Raw genomic sequence first — 22524 nt, 5'->3', positions numbered from 1 at the left:
AACATTGCAAGAACTCCAAGCTTCCAGTGGCAAAACATTACCCAAAAAATGGAAAATCTATGGACTGAAAGTGAAAGAACAGGGTGAGTTAAACGAAACGAAAACCACAATCGTAGTTGTGAGAAGAATTACACAGTTCACATTGCTTCAAAGAAGTGGGATTCGGTAACTCTCTTACAGGAGTAGCTTTGATCAATTTACATGCCATTAACAGTAGAATATAAACAAAGAGTTTCTCACAAACTTAAAATCAGCTGGAAATATATATATGAACTCTTGGGAACACTGATAATTTTACTTTACACTCTAGAATTGATTGTATCCGAAGACGGCGAATATTTCTGAATCCTTCTGGGTATCTCTGCATCTATGTACATAAAATCAACCAAAACCAGAATATGCAGCTACTTCACAACACAGTATCTTCTAGCTTCTTAGTGGGGAGTTCTTTCTTCAACCTGGAGATCTCATTTAGAATCCCCAAAGCATATTGATTCACAAGTAAACTATTCTTTGATTGATATGTGGTCTTCTCTTTCTTTCTCCATCTTCTACACCATTCTTACATACAATAAAGAAACGTGGTCTGGCAGTGTGTGACCTTTTCATCATCTTCCACTTTTCCAATATTTACTTTGATATACAAATTTCAGATGATTCACCAGATATTTACACAGGAACTACATCCCCATCTTGATTATCATCACATGTCAAAATGAGACCTTCAACATAGGTTGGGAGTAAGCAGCGGGTCCACTGACAGCCTGTTGAAACAGGCTCTGTTGCAGGAACAATCATGAGCACATTGTCATGGCGCCGTACAATCCCCATTACACTTACAGTGCTCCCTTCTTTGATATAGCTGACATACAACACAATTGCCATTAGAAAGCATACAACTGGGAAATATCAAAGACGACTTGCAAAACCCAGAAGGAACCTCCCAACATGTCACTAAAGAACAAAAGGCATGGACGAGACACAAAACAGCAAGTCAGCCGCATACCCTTCTTTGAGGCGTATTGTGCAGTCATCACTGGAGAGGTTGCGCTCAGCTAGCCAGCGTAAAAAGCTTGGAGATAAGTCTCTGTTTCCTTTTGTTACATTAACCACAGTTGTTGGCTTGACAAATGGAGCAACCTTAGCTCCATAGCCTGCTTTCACCAAGGCTCTTAACCCAGATTGGAAGTCTGATATGTAAAAATCCGACACATATCTCTGTTCACAAAAATGTCCCAATTAGACAGAGGCATCACATAGACACATATAATACAAAGTGCTATACCTACATACTGTCAGAAACTTGGAGAGGCCAAACACTAAATCACACACCACGTTTGTCAGTGTTTAAACAAAGATACATTTACAAGTGGAGATCAAAATTATATACCTAGTTCTAAAGAATGCTTGGAGACTTGGTCGAAGATTCTTTTCAAAACCCATGACAGAGATCATTTTAATTAACACAAAAGGCGGCATCCTAAGACAAACTGAGTCAAATAAACATACTAATTCCAATTTAGACAGGTAAGCAGATCAACCATGGAAGAATTCCATTTATCTAATAACAGTATATTTAAGGTTAAACCTTTTGACAATATACCACCAATTTTGATTGCTGCAGTTATATTCCCATACCAGGTCTAAGATGCTGTTATTCTTAACATGAAAAGTGCTATCAAATTACCATTTTTAACATTCCACTCTTGGCAACAGCAGGAACCATTCAGTAGTTACTAGAAAGAAATGAAGGCGAACTCATACGAATCAAAACCCAGGAAATTCACCAAATCTGAATAGGAGAGAGAGGATAAATAATTCTAAAACAAGAAAAGGTAGTTTTACTCTTTCAGCCCCCCCATGTGTTGTGTGATTAGATAATCATTTGCGAAATGAAGTTGTCAAACCAATACTCCGGACAGATTACCGCACATAGCTTAACAAACTAACCTCTGAATGTCTAGATCCCCAGGAGAAGCAACGGTGTTTAGGATTTGCAGATTTTCCACCCCATCCTCTATATTCATATAATTCAGTGGAAACATATACACACCTAGGTACCCTCTGGTAAGATGATTCCAAAGGAATACTGCCACAGGTGACAACCTACAAATAAGGAATGTGTCAGACAAGTTGCTTCTGAATACAATAACAAGCTGAAAAGACAAAAACTGTATTCTAAAAAAGGCCAAACATCTTCCATAGGTTATATAATTTCTCCCTTAAAGCAATAAACACAATTTCAAGAGGTACCTTAGAGAATAATTTACCATCACAAACACTATCATTAAACAATGTACACATTCTGATGCAGATGACAAATTTAAGTTGTACAATGGAGCTGTAAGTCTCCATAATGCCTTAGAAAAGTGATCTTATACCACCTTATATTGGGACTAAACAATGAGGGAGCCAACCATTCAAATGTTATGTTCCATTGGTCTGATTTCACTATGAATGTAATTAACCTCATGAATTGTTTAGTTTACAGAAAAGAAGAAACGTTTACCATCCCCTAGCAACTTCTTGCAACAGCAACTGAGAACAGTAAATTTTCTGACACCCATGTCCCATCACACAGCTCCTATTTCTAATTGTTCCATCTTATTCTATACATCGAATAAAAGGAGTGAGTTTACAGCACACGGTGTAGTGCAAAAATACCATACTAATCTTAGAAGTTATCTACCCTTTAACCCCTCGAGAAGCAATTTTAGGTTCCAAGAAGATAATATTAACAAAGAAAACCGAGAAATTGATTTTGATAGTTTAGCTACCATTGCTCACACGGAACAAAACCTTATTTTAATAACTATCCCTTAAAGTAAGCACGCTTCCATCTGACAACAAAATTCCCTTCCGCTGTACCTAATTTTACGCCAGAGAATTCATCCTCCTCCATACTAACAAATCTCACCAGCTTGCAAAACATAAATCACCGGTTTCATTTCTCAAGATTTCTACTCTGAATCCGATCCTAGAAATAAACCCATAAAAATAAAAATAAATAAAAAAACTCTCTTTTCTACCTCAGCCGTCATTGAACCGTTAATATAAAACCATAACCACAAAGAATGATTACTTCAATGTCTAAAAATATAAAAAACAAAATACTTACTACAACATTCTATTTTGGGACATATGTTAGATAGAAAATTAGCTAAATTGACAATATAAAAACTATGTTAAATAGCTTACTTACCCCAGTAACCTTAACATACTGACCATCAATGGCGCCTCTAAGTTCAGCATCTGGGTATCTCTTAACAAACCCCAACAACCCTCTTCTCCCCCACACACAGTTCCACACCATACCCACTAAAAGCGGGACCACCACAGCCCCCACCGCTACTAAAACCACCGCCTTCTTCACCGCCACCATCAAGAACGCCCCCACCATCACTCCCATCGCCACCACCACCATCATCACCCACAAAGCCGCCCTCGAAATCCTAAACCCCACCTTCATCTCCTCCCCTAAGCTCGTCACCGCGGACCCGTACGCTGCCTTACTCGGCGTCGAAAACGACCCGGTCCCGTCCAGTGGCCCCGACCTCCTCGGACCCAGTGAACCAGAGTTCAACGGGCCGGAGGTGATGAGCCCAGTGGGCTGGAGAGGTAACGGCCCGGATGATTTCTTTACCGGGCCAGAATTGGGCCCAGATCGGACGGATCCACTATTGGGTTGGGAAGACGAAGAAGGGCGGGAAGGTGCTTTAGGAGGAAAAGGTGGAAGATTCGATGACGTTTGAGCTTGATCAAGCACTGGGATATCGAACATTTTTCCCAATTCTCCGGATTTTTTAACATCACCACCGGTATATGGGACAGCCTTTGAGCCCATTGTGGGCTGGCGTTCTTTGAGCTGTTCGGGCCGTCCCGAGACATACAGCCCGCTGCTGAGCTGGTGCGACGGGATTCTGGTGGTCATATTTTTCGTTGCGTGAGTGTGACTGTGTGAGAACGAGAACTGAGTTGAGTGAGTGAGAGTGTGAGCACTGGAGTTGGTGATGGTAGGAAGAAGGAATGGGAGAAGCCTGTTGATAAGTATGAAATGACTGAAAAGGGTATGGACAAATGTGATAATGACGTGGATGTCCCGGTGTCTTCAAATGGCGGTACACTGTTTGTCGTTGTGGCTCGCAATGGGGCACAGTAGATCGATTTGATTGGCCTTGGGTGACTTTTGCTTTATGCATTTACCTTTTTATCCTTATCGTTCAAAAAGTAGAATTGCCTTCGAATACTATGCTATGTGCTTTACAGTAAACCCCCGGTAACATTACTGGGTAAGATAACGTAGCAATTTTCTAATTAAAAAAAAATATATAAAAATTGGTAAATTATTTATTGTATTGGTGCGTGAAGTGATGAGTAAATGGTAGCTCTGATGTGTCATAATCAAACTGGTTTGACATGGTCCCATCTGAAGGTTGGGCTTTTGCAGCACAATGGGCCCCATAGTTTTAGATCTGATCGCCACAAGATCTTCTCCACCGATCATTGCCCTCCGCAAAATCATAAAACACAATCTCAACGTCTGATTATCCAGGCCCAAATTTAATTTCAGAGAATTGAAGTGGGTCCAATTTGATCTACGGTCGACATCAACTCTAAGCACGGTTTTATTCTACACTATAAATACACTCTTTCATTTAATGTAGACCCCCCTACCGACGGTGGGCCCACTTTCTTTGAGTTTTGATTATAAATCTGACGGTGATTGATGGATCTTGCGGTCACTAGTTGTCGTTAATCAAGGAGTTAGTTATAATCGCGCCCTTTTTAGTACACTACGGTTTGGAAAGTCGAGGGTGATTCTGGAAATTCACGCTGCCTACGGGTCGGTGGGGAGTAGTGACACACATGCGAATCCAAAGTTTCTAAAACATTTACATAAGGACAAAAATATCCTTGTACAGAAGATCTAATTATATAAATTATTGAAATTCTAAATTTTTTTATTATTATAAAAGGTGTCCATTGTTTAAATTATTGAGTTATATGCCTTATAAAAAAAATATCAAATACCCATTAATTTAATTTTGTGTTTACATTTATAAAGGATTTTTTTAATATTTTTAAGTAAATATTTAATAGTCTTCAGAATTTTTTAAGTGTCAAAGACTTAACAATCTCTTGAAGAAGTATAAAAATAACCTGTTATAAATATTCTAATTCTTTGGATTAATTGAATAATAAATTGAGCTTGCGTGAATTTCAACAATTATTTTAATAGAAAAATTGCTAATTTAATTTAATTAGACGGAGCCCTAATTTGAACCAAAATAAAAGGGGTTGCTTGCGGTTGCGGCTTAGCATCTTGTTATCATCTTTAAATTTAATTTGACTTTGAGGAAATAATAATATTTTTGGGCTTATTCCTCGGGACTCATTGCACACCCTACGTAGTCACTGCGAAGACTTGAACACGAAATTTTTTTGGATAATTCATTCAGATGACTAAAGTCTTGTTATCCGACCACATGCTTAGTTGTCAAATAATATTTTAAAATGACTTGAAAAAGAATACTATGATTATAATATTATATTTAATTCATTAAATAAATAAGGATATCTTTAAATGCGTGACAATTGATTTTATGAAAATCAAAATTTTTATTTACTTTTATAAAGAACGCTTTTCATTAAGATCTTCAAGATGCTCCCTCTTTATTATTAGCTTCTTCTATCTACCTCTTAGAGATTTTCAAAATCTTCATTACCTCCACAGGGGTATTAGAGTCATTTCACTATTTTAATTAAATTAATTAAACTTGTTTTAAGGTCAATTTAGTGAATCCAAAATTTTCTAACCCAATATATAAAAAAGGGTGATTTGAATGAGGTAATGGGGTCATTAATCATGAGAAGTAATTAGGTTAATTATAAATTCTAATTATGGTCCACCAAAATATTAAAGATAAAAATAAAAAGGGTGATTTTGTCATGCATTTATTAGAGGAGAGATTAATTAATTAAAGGGCAAGATCCCATTATGGAAACAATTGGTGACTGAAATCTATTATTAAGATATAGTTTAAAGAGTCAATTAGATTTAGTATTATAATAGAGAGAGACCCCATTTGAAAAGCATTTTTTAAAGATAGTTTTGTTTTTTTTGGTTTTTTTTTTTTCAATCGTTTTCATTTTAGGTCTTTTTGTACAAGGAAGTAGGTGATCTTTTGTTTTCTTAAGTGAACCTAATAAAACAAAAGCTTGCCTTTGGCAATCTTGAATTAGAGAGTTGTCGGCAATGCCTTCTCAAGGAATCATGTCTTTTGCAATTATAAGTTCAATATAATTTGATATGGATCTCATTTTATATTATTGTATAAATTCTTAATGTTATGCATATATGAGATTTGTTCGCTTTGCCAGTACAGGACCTCACGGTGTCACGGGCTTTGGCACTATAAGACCTCACGGTTTTGTTTCTACTGTCACGGACTGAGAGTTTTACACCCAAAAGGCTAACCTATTAGGTGGAGAGACTCATCTCTTTTAAGCTTAAGGTTTTCCCAATGCGTTTCCGATATGAGATTCGTGATATTCTCACCCACCCAATTATGTGACACCCTATCATAGTGGGGCCCCTACCTACCTATCGAAAGATGGATCCAGTCTACTCTAGTGTTGGGAGTTTTGCACCTAAAAGACCCAAAACCTCCCCAATGCGTTTCCGATATGGAATTCGTGACATCCTTGACCACCCAATTATGTGACTCCCTCATCACAGGTGGGGCCCCCTGCCCACCCACCGAAGCTAACTTATTAGGTCGAGGGATTCCTCCTTTTAAGCCTAAGACCTCCCCAATACGCTTCTAATGTGAGATTTGTGATATTCTCACCCACACAATTATGTGACGCCCTTATCATAGGTGGCACCTTTGCCTACTTGCTAAAAGAAGGATCAGATATGTTCTGGTACCACTTGTCATGGGTTAGGAGTTTCACCCAAAAGGCCCAAGATCTCCCCAATGCACTTCCAGTATGGGATTCGTGACATTCTCCCCCAATCCAATTATGTGACGCCTTTGTCACAAGTGGGGCCCTTTGCTTACCCGCCGAAAGACGAATATACCACTTGTCATAGGTTAGGACCTCTTCAATGCGTTTCTAATGTGAGATGACATTCTCCCCACCCAATTACATGTGGAGGCCCCTGGCTACCTGTCAAAAGATGGATCGGACTTCCTCTATGCGTTTCCTATGTGGGATTTGTGACATTCTCCTACATCCAATTACGGGTTGAGAATTTCACACCCAAAAAGTTAACCTATTAGATAGAGAGATTCCCCATAAGCTTAAGACCTCCTTAATACGTTTCCGATGTGGGATTCATTACATTAGGCGTGTACTGAGTATATGCCTATTAGCCCTATTTAAACACTCAACTTTCCTCACACGGGATCAATGTGGGACTTTAGGTCACAACATGAAGATGATTTATTCTCATGACAAAAAGGAAAAGAATTGGTCAAAATGAAAGTCCAAAGGTTAAGGTGTAATACTAAAGCACGAGCAAGAATTCGAACTTTATAATTTGTGCCTTCAGTTCCTTTTCATTACACAGATTATAGTTTAAATTCTGTTTATGTTACAAGATCTATGTTAGGGTTTGTCGTCAATCTTATTCTGATTAACATGATATTTAACAGTGTTTTAAAAACCAACCTGAGGTAAAACTCGATAAAGTGGCCGTGTCCCAGCTTGATTGGTTTAACTGTTTGACCGGTGGGTCAAACTGGTGTCCAAAGGTTTGAAATCTAACAAAAATCTCCTATATGTTTGAAATCTTCCAAAAGCACCCCAAACATCACTGTCAGCGTTGGCAAACAGGGCATGTTTCTGGCAATGACAACACTCCCCATTACCACGAAAACACTCCCCTCAGCCTCTTGACCAAAACCCATCTCAGCCCTCCCCTGTTCGCCTCCCCAGTCGTCGGCAACAGTGGGCTTTTTCCGGGGACATAATTTTATGATTTTTAATCGATTCACTCACTAGAAATCACCTCCGTTGCCATCATTCCACTCAGTGGCCCTTCCTCTTCAAAACCCTTAACATCACAACCTTCAATTATTCACAGATCTATGCCCTAATTTTTAGGTTTTTCAATTAATATGAAAATTTATAACTCGACTCGATGAAGGCCCTGGGTCTTGGTTGAACTGGTTCAACCGATCGGGTTAAAACAATGATATTAAGTAGTCAATTTTAAATTGCACACGGAGGTCATTTATTGCCATCAAAAGAACAAATAAATGGGATAAAAATATTGTTCTCAAATTCTGTTTCGGGCTTCTTTACTTATGGCCCTGGCTCAGTGGCCCAGAGGCAAGAGTCATTTGAGCCATAATGGTTAATCTCAGCAGAAGCCGAAGGGCCAAAGAGTTTTAAAGCTCAGTCTGGCCTACATTTTCTGTTACTAGACCCAAAACAAGCCCCAAACATCAAAACGAAAAGAAAAAGGAAAACCCAAATTCACATGGGGTTGCTAATCTCAACAATGGAGGGAGCATACACAGGAAGTCCATCATCTTGGAATGTCAAATGAAGTTTCCAGCCAAAACTTGAAAATGTCACTGCCCATGTCCAATGTCTTGAAATGTGAACTACAAACTGTTAATTAAATCAACCAATTTGCAAGATTTTGGCTGTAACAAGTACTTGCTTTGCATATTATATACGTATTGCTCGATATGGTCAAAACTTCGCGTTACTAAAAACCCACTTGATCTGAAAGCAATTACTGTTCAATGTGTTCATCAATGGATCGAAATAATGAAAATTTATATAAAAGAAGGTTAACCCTTCACCAATAGTAAACTGTCTGACAAAATCCTGGCCCGGCTGCCGCTGCTGGTGGGCATTTTCAAAATTAGGGTTGGGTTGGCTACTTAACTTTTGTTGACAATATCCAATGCTGAAAAAAGCTGATAAAGACATGGCCAGGCAAGTTGCCAAAGGAACTTCAAGAAAAGGGCTTCTATTTCAGGTTCTTGAAATAAAGTTTCACGGAAGTTTAACCATGCGTTTTGTCAACTAACACATCTCCCATCGGCCATCTCCCATCCCAAAGTCCAGTTTTTTATTTATTTATTTTTACTAGAAACTCTTCATTAATTACAAGGTTTAACAGATAACAAATAATTAATAATAAAACTTGCTTCAGACTTTAAGAGTCTCTCTGTCCTGCACATTTCTGAAGAAATCTAGGACTTAAACTTTAAAGCCAATGATGGGAAAATCATGTTAATGGATTCTCTTTTGATCTCAAACGGAACATCTTCTTTCTAAAGTACTTCATCCATAACCATTCCTTTTCCAGCAATGTCATGTTCCCTAGTTTCAGAATAAAGTGACCACTTTGCTAATAATAATAATTTTGGAGTACACTGTTATATATGCAGTTGCTAATAATAAAAATCATATTCCTTTTGGTTTCTAAAGGAATATGATTTTTGTTTTTTGTTTTTTTGTCATCTGAAATCAAATCAAGTTTCCACTTTCTGATCTTTAAGACATATAGAGTTTTCAGGAAAGAATTACTGCTAGCTGTTCTTTAATCTTTCTGATTCACATGTATAGCTACCTGCATATGAAACTAACCATTCCCACTTCTATCCAATTCAGGAAAAAAATATCTTCTTCTTCTTCTTCTTCTTTAAACAGAAGGATAAATGATTGAGTTTCTGAAAATAATCTTTACTTAATCATGCCCTTTTGATGAACAGAGAAAGACATCACGGCAATGAATGGAAAAAGACACAACATAAATGGCAAGCTAAAACCTCTGAAGTCAGAACTTGCGATTCTTATTATATTCAAAGTAACAATATAAGGGCATATATGAATAAACAGATATAAAAAAGAGGAATCTACATGTATTATTTCTGTAGAAAAGAATAATTTTTCAGTGGATTTTTTAGAGTTATGATAACAAAAATTATCACTTGAAACAATATGCATGGACAGTAAGCTGCCACTTCTATGCAGAAACTGAGCCCACGGATATATGCCACTTGTATTTTATTGTATAGCTTCAATTTATGACTTTTTGGAAGTGTTTTTTGGAAGTATTTTTGGAAATAAATACCATAAAAGTTTGCAGGTTGATGCAAAAAGCTTTTACTTAACTCCATGATTAATTAAAAATGAAAGGGTTTAATCTGTCACTGTGGCCACTATGCATTAATGATGCAAAAAGGGAACAGCAAACAGCAATAAGCAATAAGAGAAAGCCCACAGAAAATAAAAAAAGGGGGGAGGCTCTTTTTTATGTGTCTTGTTTTTGAACCGAGAAATCACGGGACATCCCTGAAATTTCTGCTTTGAATTCATCTTTTCTACTGCCAAACGACCTAATCTCTTCCTGATCCTATTAGATAGAGCCGTGAAAATTTTTCAAGTCTCTTCTCTTTCTTTGGAAAATGTACGTTTCTTTGAATTTACTCTTCATTTCAATACAATTCTTGAAGCCATGAACCTCTTTAACAGCGGCTTTAGTTTGATAAGTACTTGTGTATGTTTTTTATCTGAAAAAATACTATATGGGGTGTTTTAGATTCATGAAACCCGATTTCTCTTTTTTGTTTTTCTGCAGAACCCATGTTTTTGAATCAGTTCATGCACTTTCTGAAATCAATTCACACATTCAGAAGGAAAACAAGTCCTTTTGATTGTTTGTCTTGACAGTTAGAAAAAAGAAAAAGAGTAATTTGTGTGTAGAATATTAACGTACAGAGAAAAGTAAAATAAGAGCTACAATGGCGAGCTCATGTTTCCATGCATTTCGGCTTAGAAAACCAAAGAGCAAACCGCTGTCAGTGCCTTCATCATCAAAATCCCAGTTGAATTCTGACATGGAGAACTTGGAGAGGAAGAGATTTGATAGCTTGGAGTCATGGTCAATGATTTTGGACTCTGAGAACGTCGAGACTTGGGAGGTTTCAAAGGAGGATCAAGAAGAATGGACGGCTGATCTTTCACAGTTGTTTATTGGTAACAAGTTTGCTTCTGGTGCTCAAAGTAGGATTTATCGTGGAATTTATAAGCAAAGAGCTGTTGCCGTAAAAATGGTGAGAGTTCCAAATCAAGAGGAGACTAGAGCCAAAATTGAGCAACAGTTTAAGTCTGAAGTTGCCTTGCTTTCTCGTCTCTTTCATCCCAATATAGTTCAGGTAAGATTTTGTATTGGAAAAATTTGACATTTTTTTTACTTGAAAAGTTGAAGCAACGTAACTGTAAACTGTTTCATTTTCATTCTCTTTACAGTATCGTCCATGTTTTTTAGATACCATGCTTGTTTCATCATGCAAAATACAATTATTTTAAGTGTTGGGCTTGTTAATTTGATGTTCTAAAAGGACTAGAAAAATGAAACTTTTCAATTTGAAAGAAATAAAAGAACATTTGTGATGCCAAATCCGTGTAAAATTTCAGGAATTTTCATGTCTAATGTCATAGTTTAGCATACTATTGTATCATTTTCCAGATTTTTTAGATTCTAGCTCAGAATTTGGCAGAAAAAGTTACCTGAACTCAACAAATCCTGCAGCTGAGTTATCAATCTTAGGATCATAATCAGTCTCCATGGTTTTTCTCTGCATTCGTCCACAATCCCTTTTGGCTTTCCCTTTAAAGTTCCAGAGTTTCTGTAATTTAAAGATACTTCTGAACATTTAAGCGATCATATTGTTCTAAGCATATTAATTAACGGACATTTAAACAATACTCTACATGATATACTTTGATCTTTTGGGTCGATTAGTGAACCATCTTCTTTACAGTTTATCGCAGCTTGTAGAAAGCCTCCAGTGTACTGTATCATCACTGAGTACATGTCACAAGGAACTCTGAGAATGTATCTAAACAAGAAAGAGCCATACTCGCTTTCAACAGAAACAATACTGAGGTTAGCTCTGGACATATCCAGAGGAATGGAGTATCTTCATTCACAGGGGGTGATTCACAGGGACCTCAAATCAAACAATTTGCTTTTAAATGACGAAATGCGGGTAAAGGTGGCTGATTTTGGTACATCATGCCTCGAGACACAGTGCCGCGAAACCAAAGGAAACATGGGAACTTATCGCTGGATGGCTCCAGAGATGATTAAAGAGAAACCTTGTACTCGAAAAGTCGATGTTTACAGCTTCGGAATTGTCCTCTGGGAGCTCACTACAGCTTTACTTCCATTCCAAGGAATGACCCCTGTGCAGGCAGCATTTGCCGTGGCTGAGAAGGTAACAATAGCTTCCATCTCAAACATGACAATGCTGAAGCCAAATTCGGCTTGTTACTGATGTTTTCTTGTTTGACAGAACGAGAGGCCTCCACTGCCGGCGAGTTGCCAGCCTGTGCTTGCGCATCTGATAAAGCGATGCTGGGCGGCAAATCCATCAAAGCGTCCGGATTTCAGTGACATAGTTTCAGCTCTGGAGAAATATGATGAGTGTGTGAAAGAGGGTCTGCCCCTAACATCACACTCTGGACTTGTGAGCCGAAATGTGATTATTGAACGCTTGAAAGGCTGTGTATCTATGAGCTCCTCCATACCTGTACATGCCTGACTATATTTTAATTAGAAGAAGAAGAAGGTATTTGCCATTGTCTTTGCTCTTTTAAGGTTTGCCTTTGTTGGTAGATTAATTAATTACTTCACAACAATAATCTGTACATATATATTTAATGTTCTTTAATTTTACATTATCTAATTAATGTAACTCTTATTTGTGGAATCATCATCTAAGGTTAGTTTAATTGATGCTCTGCTGCTCACATTTCATTGTCCTTAATTTACATCAAGTCCCTTGAAAAAGAAGAAACAAAGCATTGTATCAGACAGAAATATCGCAGTTTTATTTGATGGATGATTCAGTTTATCCTATTATGCTGCTGCAGACTATGCAAATGAAAGATCTAAGACGAGTACCCTTAATTGAATTTCCTAGTTTTGAAGTGATTTTTAAGGTGTTTGGTTGTTGAGAAAATTAGAGAAGGTTTGGGAAAATATAACATTTTAGGGTAATAGTAATAATACCATTCTCACTAACATTCTAGGCTCACAAACCATTCTCAATAATTTTCTCTTACAAATGCGAGGTGGCTAGAGGTGGAAAAAATTGGTCCAGCTAACCCGCCTGAACCCCCTAACCTGGCTTGACTGAACTTGGGCCCGGCTTAAGGTTGGGCCATGTTGAGCCCGGATACCTGGGCAGGCTGAGCCTGCCTACAGCCCGACGAGTTGATTTAAAAAAAAAAAAAAAAATGCATCAGGCCAGAGGGTTGGGCCTTTTGAAAAAGACAAAAACATTAAAAATTAATTTTTTTGGGTGGGTCGGCCTGGCCTGGCCCACACAAAAACCCGCCGGGCTAAGGTTACCAGGCCGGGCTGGGCTGGCCCTTTTGAAAAAGAGACGGGCCTAACCTAGCTAGCAAATTGCCCAAGCTCAACGCAGGTCAGGCCGAGTCAGGCCACTTTTCCATCCCTAGACATGGCAGCTTGCAATGGATAGAGATGGCAATGGACTTGATATTTTCGGGTACCCGGCCCGGCCCATCCCGAAAAAGTCGGGCTTTACCCGATGTTAATGGGCTTGGCCCTAAGCCTGATTTTAAGGCCTGACCTAGGGTATAGGCCGGGCATGGGTATGTCTTCAGGCCTGGCCCGACAATTTTATTATTAATTATACTAAATTACCCTTATACTATATATTTAATTACAAGATTATCCTACATATATATACTCATTTTTCCCAAACCCTACATGGATAGATGGATGCACTTTGTGAAAAGTTATTTATACAGTAAAACCTCTCTATAGTGATACTCTATATAGGAATAAATTCTACATAATCATAAAAAATTCTAGTCCCAATTTGAGATAGTTATAAATAAGAATAAACTTTACATTGTAATAAGTTATAATTTTTCTAATTCCCGCCTTAAGGAAAGTTGTCTCTACATAATAATAATTATTTGTATATTACAAAAAAAATATATGTTATGTCAAATTAAAGGTTTAAAATGAAATAAATTATTTATTTAAAATTGTTTGGGACAATAATTTATGTTTTAGCGTTGTTATCACATCTTTTACCTTACGAGTACATAATAGCTCGTTAGCATGGATACCTTCTTGTTGAATCCAAAATATTTTTAGTTTCTCAAGCATGTTTAGTGCTGCATGGCATAAGACTTTTTGTATTTCCGTGCTATTATCCTTAGGATTATTTCCTTTCTCTTCTTGACTAATTTTAAAAGTGATTTCTCTTTTGGTTAAAGTATACACGATTTGTTGCTCATTTGGATAATCGAAGAAGACATTAATATCCATTCGATTAGTGTAATAAATTTGTCGAATCTGATCACTCAATTCTATAGTGACTCTTTTATTCTCCTCATCCAATTCATTTGTAACTTACAATTCATTGACATTAGTGGTCCTAATTTTGCAGCGCTTAAAACCATTGACAGTTGACAATTGTCTGTGGCTTCACATCAATTGACCATGCATCAACTGTATTTACAGTTCCATCAATGACACTTATTTTTGTTGGTTCTAAGAAACGATATTTTATCTGTTTTAAAAGTAGGTAATTGAAACGCTGTATTGAAATCCTAATATTACTAAAATATGAATCAAAATCCTAATACTGTAATACTAAAACATGAATTATAAAATAAGAAATTAAAACTATAATTTTTGTAACTATACCTTCATTAAGTTATAACTTCTTTATAGTAATAAAATTAGTTAGTCCCAACATTATAACTATAGAGAAGTTTTATTGTATATTTGGTGAGTATTCAAAATATTTAAAAATTGTTTATAGAAATAAAAAAAAAAATTGAAATTTATTAATATTTAAAAATTCACATTATAAAAATGGGCGGTCCTGAGGTTACAAAAATTCCGTCGGGCCGGGCTTGGGCTTTACTTGTGATACCTCTGATGGGCTTGGGTCGGGCTTGGGTTTGGGCAAATGGGTACCCAATCCAGGCCCGACCCGACCCATTGTCATAACTAGCAATGGGTCTCATCTGCCTAACAATGGGTCTTGCCTGACAACTTTTGTGAGAAAGGTTTATCGACCCATATTTATCGTAACATTTTACTAACTTAGATTTGTTAAACTGCTGCTTTGAATATTTAACAGTTACCCAGTTATCAAATGAAGGACTAAAGTTTCTAACGAAGAGGAACAAAGACATATTAAAAAATTCAATGATAGGTGAAAAGAGGAGGAATCTTTCACCTAATATTTTCCATTAGTCAACCTTAATTATAGGTCATTATTGACTTGGTCATCATCAAGATGAATTTCAGACCCAAATCCCATAAATAATTAAATTAAATATAATCTGTTATTAATCTGTTTGTTAAAGTGGTTTATCATATCATTGCCAAGCATAATTTTTTCATTGCTTTTATCAATAAACAGTAAGTGTTCATTGTTAATAATTGAAGATAGTTAGTGCCCTTCATGAATCTCTCAAAATTTCTACCATTAAAGTGTTAAATAATTAAAAATAAAGGTGTAAGCATTAATTGTTTTCATTATTATTATAAACTATTATATATTGTTAAAAATTGTATTTGTCTCACATTGTCAATTTGATAAACTGTTACGATGTATATATGTGATTGAGCTTTTGAAGGTCAGTTCTACTCAAACCCATTTATCATAATATCAAAGTCACGTTTGATTGGTGTTAAAGCCCCATTTGTTTAGAGCGATATGGGATATTTGATGTTACACTAAATATAGAAGGTGTTTGGCTGAGCTTATGAAAATTAGTTTATAAGTAACAAGTACTTATAAGCTAATTTTAGCTTATAAGCATTTGAAATTTTAAGCAATTACGTGTTTGGTTAAAATACTTATAAGTAACTAATAAGTAGTTGACGTGTTTGGTGAAATATAGTTTATAAGTACATTTTATTATAAAATGACTAAAAAATGTACTATATTAAACAAGAATATACTATAGAATTTTAAAATTAAACAAGGATAATATGGTAATATACTTGATAAAATTAGTCTGCTTATAAGCAAAAAAAAATGTACCTCCCTCCCAACTTATTATTTTTTTGGCTTATAAGCTCAAAAAAGTTATAAACAAATAGGTCAGCTTAATTTTAGAGCTTATAAGTTAGTTTGATCAGTTTATAAGCTTAGACAAACACCCCTTATAGTGATGGGTCCTCATATTTTTGTGATAATTGTAGAATGTAAATCGAGCTTGTCTCTATATGGGATATTTGATATTTTGTGATAACTATAAATATATTGAGCAATGTGAGATATTTGATATTACACTAAATATAGTGGTGGGTCCTCATTATATTTTGTGATAATTGTAAAACGAGCATGCGTCTGATATGGGATATTTGATATTTTGTAATAACTATAAATATATTTAATAATAATTGATCTTAAAGAAAATATATGAAATAAACGTACCAAACTAGTAGCTATAAGATAAGGGGTCTTATCTTATAAATATTTTAAATATTAACATCAATATCATTGAGTTCTTTAATTGTGAATATAAATCTCTCTATTGTCCCAATCATCAAAACTTAGAACAAGTCAGTGAAATTAATATTCTATATTTATAGTTTAAAGACCAAACTGAGTCAACAGATGCCAGGTTGATTTGAGAAAGGTGCAAGTCAATTAGAAAGACAAAATGGGATGTTCAAAGTTTGGAATTCAACAACATTATACCTAAATTTGATGTAAAATGTTGACGGCTTATTCAGTGTTGACTCGTTCTTCCTACCACAAATATACGCTTATAAGGTCTTCAAAAGACTCTTTATATGACCAAAAACTCTTTATTATAAAGAGTTTATCCATAGAAATAATAGTTTAACAGACTCTTTATTCTTTAAATATAAATTAAATAGTGAGTTTGACTCGCCACATTTAGAGAATCAAATTTAACTTTCTATCTTAATTTTAAATAATAAATTATAAATTTCTATGTATTTTATTTATGATTTATCTCTTTTATTAAGTTTTCTTTTTGAAAAAATATATCTCCTCTCCTAAAATTTAAAAAGTTTATTAGATTTGGATATATTTTAAAGAAATTATTATCTAGTCAATTTCAATTTCAAACCCTTGATTCCTGGGCCCTATGGCCCAAATCTAAGGCCCACATTACACCTCATGGAATCATTATCAATTAAAATAAATAAATAATTGCAACATGGGGAAAGTTGAGATATAGGAGTTAGTGAGAGCCGTAGATATTTTAGTTTTAAAATCAATTGTGAATCTTTATGTTATATAGGGATAGGGTAAATTACATTTTCACCCCCTATCTTTAGCATAGCCAATTGAGCCCCTTTAGTTATATTAACTTTAATCTACCGTTGAAAATATGGGATGACATGTTATTAGTTTCTTCGTTTCTGCATTAACTTTAAGGTCTAATTTTAGAAATTGAGGGTGAAATTATTTCTATGTTAACTTTATTATTGCCATTCACGAGCTTTATCACAGAGCATGAACCAATGTACAGAATTAATTAGCGTTTCGAACTTTCCAAAGATACTCTTTTGCAATTATCAAGTGTGATTTTCATATTTTTTTTCAATATAATATATAAGTTAAAGAGAAAAGAAGATAAAGACATGGGGGGTGCAAATGCAAAAAAGATTAAAATATAAAGAAAAAAGAGATTCTCTTTCTTTTGGACTAAAAGGAAATTGCCTAAACACCCTTATAAATAAAAAATAATTGACTGTTTCTTCTACTTTCTAACATGGACAAACCAACCCCACTATGCCTAATATTTAATTAAACAAGTGCAAAATTGCCTCGACTAAGTTTATAAAATAATACATGAAATTCATATAAATTATAGTTTAAAGAGAGACAAACCACTTTATAAAAAAATGTGAAGGTGTATTTTAAACCATAAGCATGCATTGAACCATACTATGACGATGTTAAATCTTTGCTAAACTTTAAACAACAATTATAGCACCACCAACTACTCTTTAGAAAATGCCAATAAAAAAAAACAAAATTTGAAGTACCTATGTCTAAGTACTAATAATTTACTATATAAATCATAATGGAACCTTATCTTATCAAAACTCTTTCACATCCCACAATATCACTTACGTAACTACTCTTTGGATATAAATAATGGTTAGATGTAGGATTACTTATTACAATTTGAATTTTTCTTATTGAGAATTGATGTGTTCATGCGGGGGAGCCCAGCGTAACACTTAAATCGCATAAAGTTTGCACAGATGGGTAATCGAACTTGAGACTGTATAAGGGGTTAGCCTGATGGTCACTAAAGTTTGTAACCACCTACCATATTTGTGACTTATCTTGAACATTGTGCTTGTAAGGTGTTTAATGAGCTTCAGGAATTAGTTGAGGTGTGCGCAAACTGATCTATACACCTATCTCGAATTCGCCTTAACCATCTAGATTACCTATACACCTATCTCGAATTCGCCTTAACCATCTAGATTACCGACGAACGGGTTTGTTAACGAATGTGTTCACTATAAATAATAGATAGGTGTAGCCTAATATAATTGTTTTCTCTGGTAAAATTATTTGATAAAAGGAAAATGTGAGAAAGGGGTAAGATGGTAAAAGTGAGTGAAATTTTATGAAGAAATTATGAAAAGAATAAACGCTCTTGGAGAACCAACAAAAGAGAGAGGCTTGGATTAGAGTGTCATACTGTCATTAGTGGGGAGGACTTTTTAATGGGCCCTTTGCTTTAATCGAAGAAGCCTCTTGCTTTTGCCGACCTCGGTTATTGTGACACCTATTACATCCATAAAAAATTTTCCATCCTGACCATTATACCCTTCTGTTGTTTTTCAGTACTAAATTTAACACTCAGAAATGGAAATTAATTCAGAATATATATTAGGCTAAATTTTTTATATAACCAATAAACAAAATAAACGACGCCGTAATAGGGTAATACAAGTACAACTACAATGTCGAAAATGGCAATATTATATTCCCTTGCAACATGGCTTCCCAAGAGATAAATTTATTTTTCCCCAAAAAAGGAAACTAAGTTTAGGGTTTTCTTTATTTGGGTCATTTCCAGAAAATAATTAAATAAAAGAAAAAACTTCTACCTGGAGCGAATTTGAATGGTATTAACAGAATTCTGAAATGATCAGAACTAACTTCAAATTGTAAAGAAATCTCTAATATTTGCATTACGGAACTAAATGAATGATCCGGTTAAGTGTTCGGATCGCAGTAACTTGGGCGGTTTGCTGCCTGCGACGTCGCAAGAAGTCTGCTAAACCTTGCCCGGTAGAACGATCGGCGAATTGATCGGAGGTCTAATTCCGATAAGAGCATTCATAGAAAATGTTATGGAAACAGTAAGATAAGAAACTCTAAACACAAATACAAATGAAGGTAATCAATCAAATGATCAATCACTTATTATATGTACAGAGAGGAGAAGAACTGAAGAGAGAAACATCAATATTGATGGGTTTGAAAGATTGATGCTTAAAAATAAAACTACCCATTTAATTTATACATTATAAAAGGGTAATATACAAGAAGCAAAAACAGTAAGAAAAACCAAAAATAAATTTGCTTCTCTTAGTAGAGAACAAATTAAAACTAGAATTAAACTAAACCCACCTCTTTAATCTTGCAAGCTTCAAGATTATCCCCAAACACCCCATATCTTTTCTCCAATAAAACTAACGAAGCGCTTCACTGAACCTCTCTCTTCTCCTTCTTCATCATGGTGGCCATCAAAACCCTTTTCACCATCTTTACAACTCGTTTCTTCCGAATACTCTGACTCAGCTGACTGGTCCTTTCCCAAACTCAACTGACGATCACTACTCGGCGGCCGTTTTAACTCACCCGAGTTATCGTTATTATAATTCCCACCACCTTTCTTTTTCTTATCCTTCTTGTTGCTTTTAACCTTCTTGTTATCGCGCAACAAATCATCTTCAAAAGCGTCGATGATCTCGTGTATCAGTTGGCGATTAGGCGACGCGTCCCACCTGACCCAGTAACTCATATAACATCTAAAACAATCGCAGTTGAAAAAAGGAGGATGATCGTTACTATTACTACTATTACTTTTACTTTTACCGAGCGAAGCACTCGCAGTCTTCTGGGTGTTGTTGTTTTTTCTCTGACTCTGAGAGTTGTTGACGACGCAGATGTTGTGGTTGGAGCAAGAGATGAGATAAGCTAAAACCTCTCTGTCTTCAGGAGAAAGAGCCGCCGTGAGGGTGAGTATTGTGGCGGGAAGAAAGGACAGGTGATCGGATATTATTGGCGGAGAAGGATGAACCGTGCCTTTGCGGTATAGTTTCTTCATAGTTGATGACGATGAGAGGGAATCTGGCTTAGACAGAGAAAGAGTTTGAGTTTTATTATCTAATAGGGAAGGAGACTGGGAGGTTTGGACTTTGAAAGGTTGATAGACAGGGCGTTCTTCTTTTTTATTTTATTTTACATTTATGTTTTACCGTAATCTTGGGGTTGGTGACGTAGATTTGCGGGAAGTTTAAGGTGTGATGAAGGAGTATGAAAAGAGGTGGTAGAGTTGTGAAGGTGAGTGAATCGTGTTCGTTGGATTTGAGCATTTTGAACGTTGGTGGGGTTGATCAGTGATGTGATTGGACCTACTACCATGATTTATTATTTGTATTGTCCCTGTCGGTCTTCAGAAGTAGTCCCTCTTTATACGTCAATCTGGGTTGGTGGATCGAGTCTTTACTCTGCTGCTCTCCGTTTGAGTATGACAGAACCACTCTAATAACTCAATAATTTAGGTTGGGTAACAGAGTTTTTCGTGAGCTTAAATAAAACTCTCTTTAAAAAAAACTGGCTTTTTAAGAGAGGATGTCTAAATCTTTATAACCCACATACCCACTATTTTTCTTTTTAATATGAGATTCTAACATTCTCCCACGCTTTGAGACCCAACGCCCTTGTTGGTCTTCTTTCCAGAGAGCGCCTACCCTCATCGATCTTTATTGTCCTTCCTTTGGGTCTTACTTCGCCTAGAAGCCTATAAAAAAACTCTCCTTCTCCACCCCTCAGAGGGCCCATTGGACCCTACTGTGTGGGCTCCACATTGGCCTCTTTATCCCTTGGATGACTTCACAGATCCCCTTTCTTTGGGGTAGCCCTACCCTCATCGATCTTTATTGTCCTTCCTTTGGGTCTTACTTCGCCTAGAAGCCTATAAAAAACTCTTCTTCTCCACCCCTCAGAGGGCCCATTGGGCCCTACTGTGTGGGCTCCACATTGGCCTCTTTATCCCTTGGATGACTTCACAGATCCCCTTTCTTTGGGGTAGCAGCATTGGCCCAAGGTCACTTGTCACGCGTGCAAGATCTTGCTCTAATACTAATTGATAAGAACCCCCTCAATAACTCAACAATTGAGGTCTTTCATAGGTGGCTTGAATAAAACTCTCCTTAAAAAATCGACTTACCAAAGAGGATGTCCAAGCCTTTATAACCCACATGCCCATCATTTTTCCTTTCAATGTGGGATCCTAATAGAGTTTTTCTAATATCCAAACCCCAAGCCCAACAAGAGCTTACATTACTGGAGGAGAAACTCAAATTCTCCAAAAACTTTGAGCGTCTCCCATGGATAATACCGTTCTTTTCTATTTTAGTGGATGAATGTTTGTGTTGTGACTTGACCGATTGTTGCTTTTGATGCGAAAGTATGGACTGAAATTATCGAATACGGCAAAAAAAATTGACGTCTTATGGCTTTTAAAGATGAATGATTGATCAATGGAATGGTGGAACAACATTCGATGAATGAATCAACCAAAATCGCAAAACAATGTCATCAAAAAGAGCCTGTTGTCGCTGACGATTGGGGAGGCAAACGTGAGAGGGTGAGATAAGTTTTGGTCGGAGAATGAGGGAATGTTTTCGTCCTGATGAGGAGTGTTGTTGTCATTGAAACGCCATTTGTGCCAATGTCGACAATGGTGTTTGGAGTGTTTTTGCAAGATTTCAAACTTATAGTTACATGTAATTTTTATGGGTATTTTTATAGATTTCAAACCTTTAGACACCATTTTGACCTGCCGGTCAAACTTTAAACTACTCGCTTTGAGACCAATGGCCTAGCCGGGTCCCTGCACGGGTCCGATTTCTAATCACTGGATAAGAGTGGATAAAGAGCGAGCTCCAAGCCATGGTAACAGGACGTGTTATGGGAACTTGAAGGCCCCTCTTGTTCATGAGTTTACAGGAGAGTTAAAACTAGCTTTGAATCTATGCCTTGGATTTACACCATTGGAAAATGCGGCAACCTTTCTTGGAGTTATGGGATCATTTTCGGCAGAAAGGCATTCCAGGGCCAGTGGACTTGCCCTGAAAATTTGAGGTACAGAGAGGCCAGAACATTGGAAGAAGGCGCACAGGGTTATCAGTTGCAATTGTAGTGCGCCCTAATCTTGATTGGAAACTAGTCCACTTCTGTGGTTTCATTAATT

The 22524-nt window shown here is 36.3% G+C and overlaps 3 protein-coding genes across 3 annotated transcripts; 1 reads left to right on the top strand and 2 right to left on the bottom strand.

The window, feature by feature from the left end:
- Positions 1-88: 88 nt before the first annotated feature.
- LOC116137565 (uncharacterized membrane protein At1g16860) lies at positions 89-4010 on the bottom strand. The gene is made up of 4 exons (XM_031423261.1): positions 3203-4010; positions 1951-2106; positions 1007-1218; positions 89-862 (listed from the first exon to the last, which is right to left on the bottom strand). The coding sequence occupies exons 1-4, from the start codon at positions 3929-3931 to the stop codon at positions 670-672; spliced, it is 1290 nt and encodes a 429-aa protein (XP_031279121.1). The 5' UTR covers positions 3932-4010; the 3' UTR covers positions 89-669.
- Positions 4011-10180: 6170 nt separating this feature from the next.
- Positions 10181-12679, top strand: LOC116137610 (serine/threonine/tyrosine-protein kinase HT1-like). Its single transcript, XM_031423302.1, has 3 exons — positions 10181-11186; positions 11796-12251; positions 12330-12679. The coding sequence occupies exons 1-3, from the start codon at positions 10773-10775 to the stop codon at positions 12576-12578; spliced, it is 1119 nt and encodes a 372-aa protein (XP_031279162.1). The 5' UTR covers positions 10181-10772; the 3' UTR covers positions 12579-12679.
- A 6961-nt stretch (positions 12680-19640) lies between these two features.
- LOC116137608 lies at positions 19641-20460 on the bottom strand. The gene has a single exon (XM_031423300.1). The coding sequence runs from the start codon at positions 20371-20373 to the stop codon at positions 19699-19701; it is 675 nt and encodes a 224-aa protein (XP_031279160.1). The 5' UTR covers positions 20374-20460; the 3' UTR covers positions 19641-19698.
- Between the last annotated feature and the right edge of the window lie 2064 nt (positions 20461-22524).

The sequence above is a fragment of the Pistacia vera genome, unplaced genomic scaffold, assembly GCF_008641045.1.
Source record: "Pistacia vera cultivar Batoury unplaced genomic scaffold, PisVer_v2 Contig331, whole genome shotgun sequence".
NCBI lineage: Eukaryota > Viridiplantae > Streptophyta > Magnoliopsida > Sapindales > Anacardiaceae > Pistacia > Pistacia vera.
Note: the sequence above shows the minus strand (reverse complement) of the source record. Positions and strands in the feature narration are given on the sequence as shown.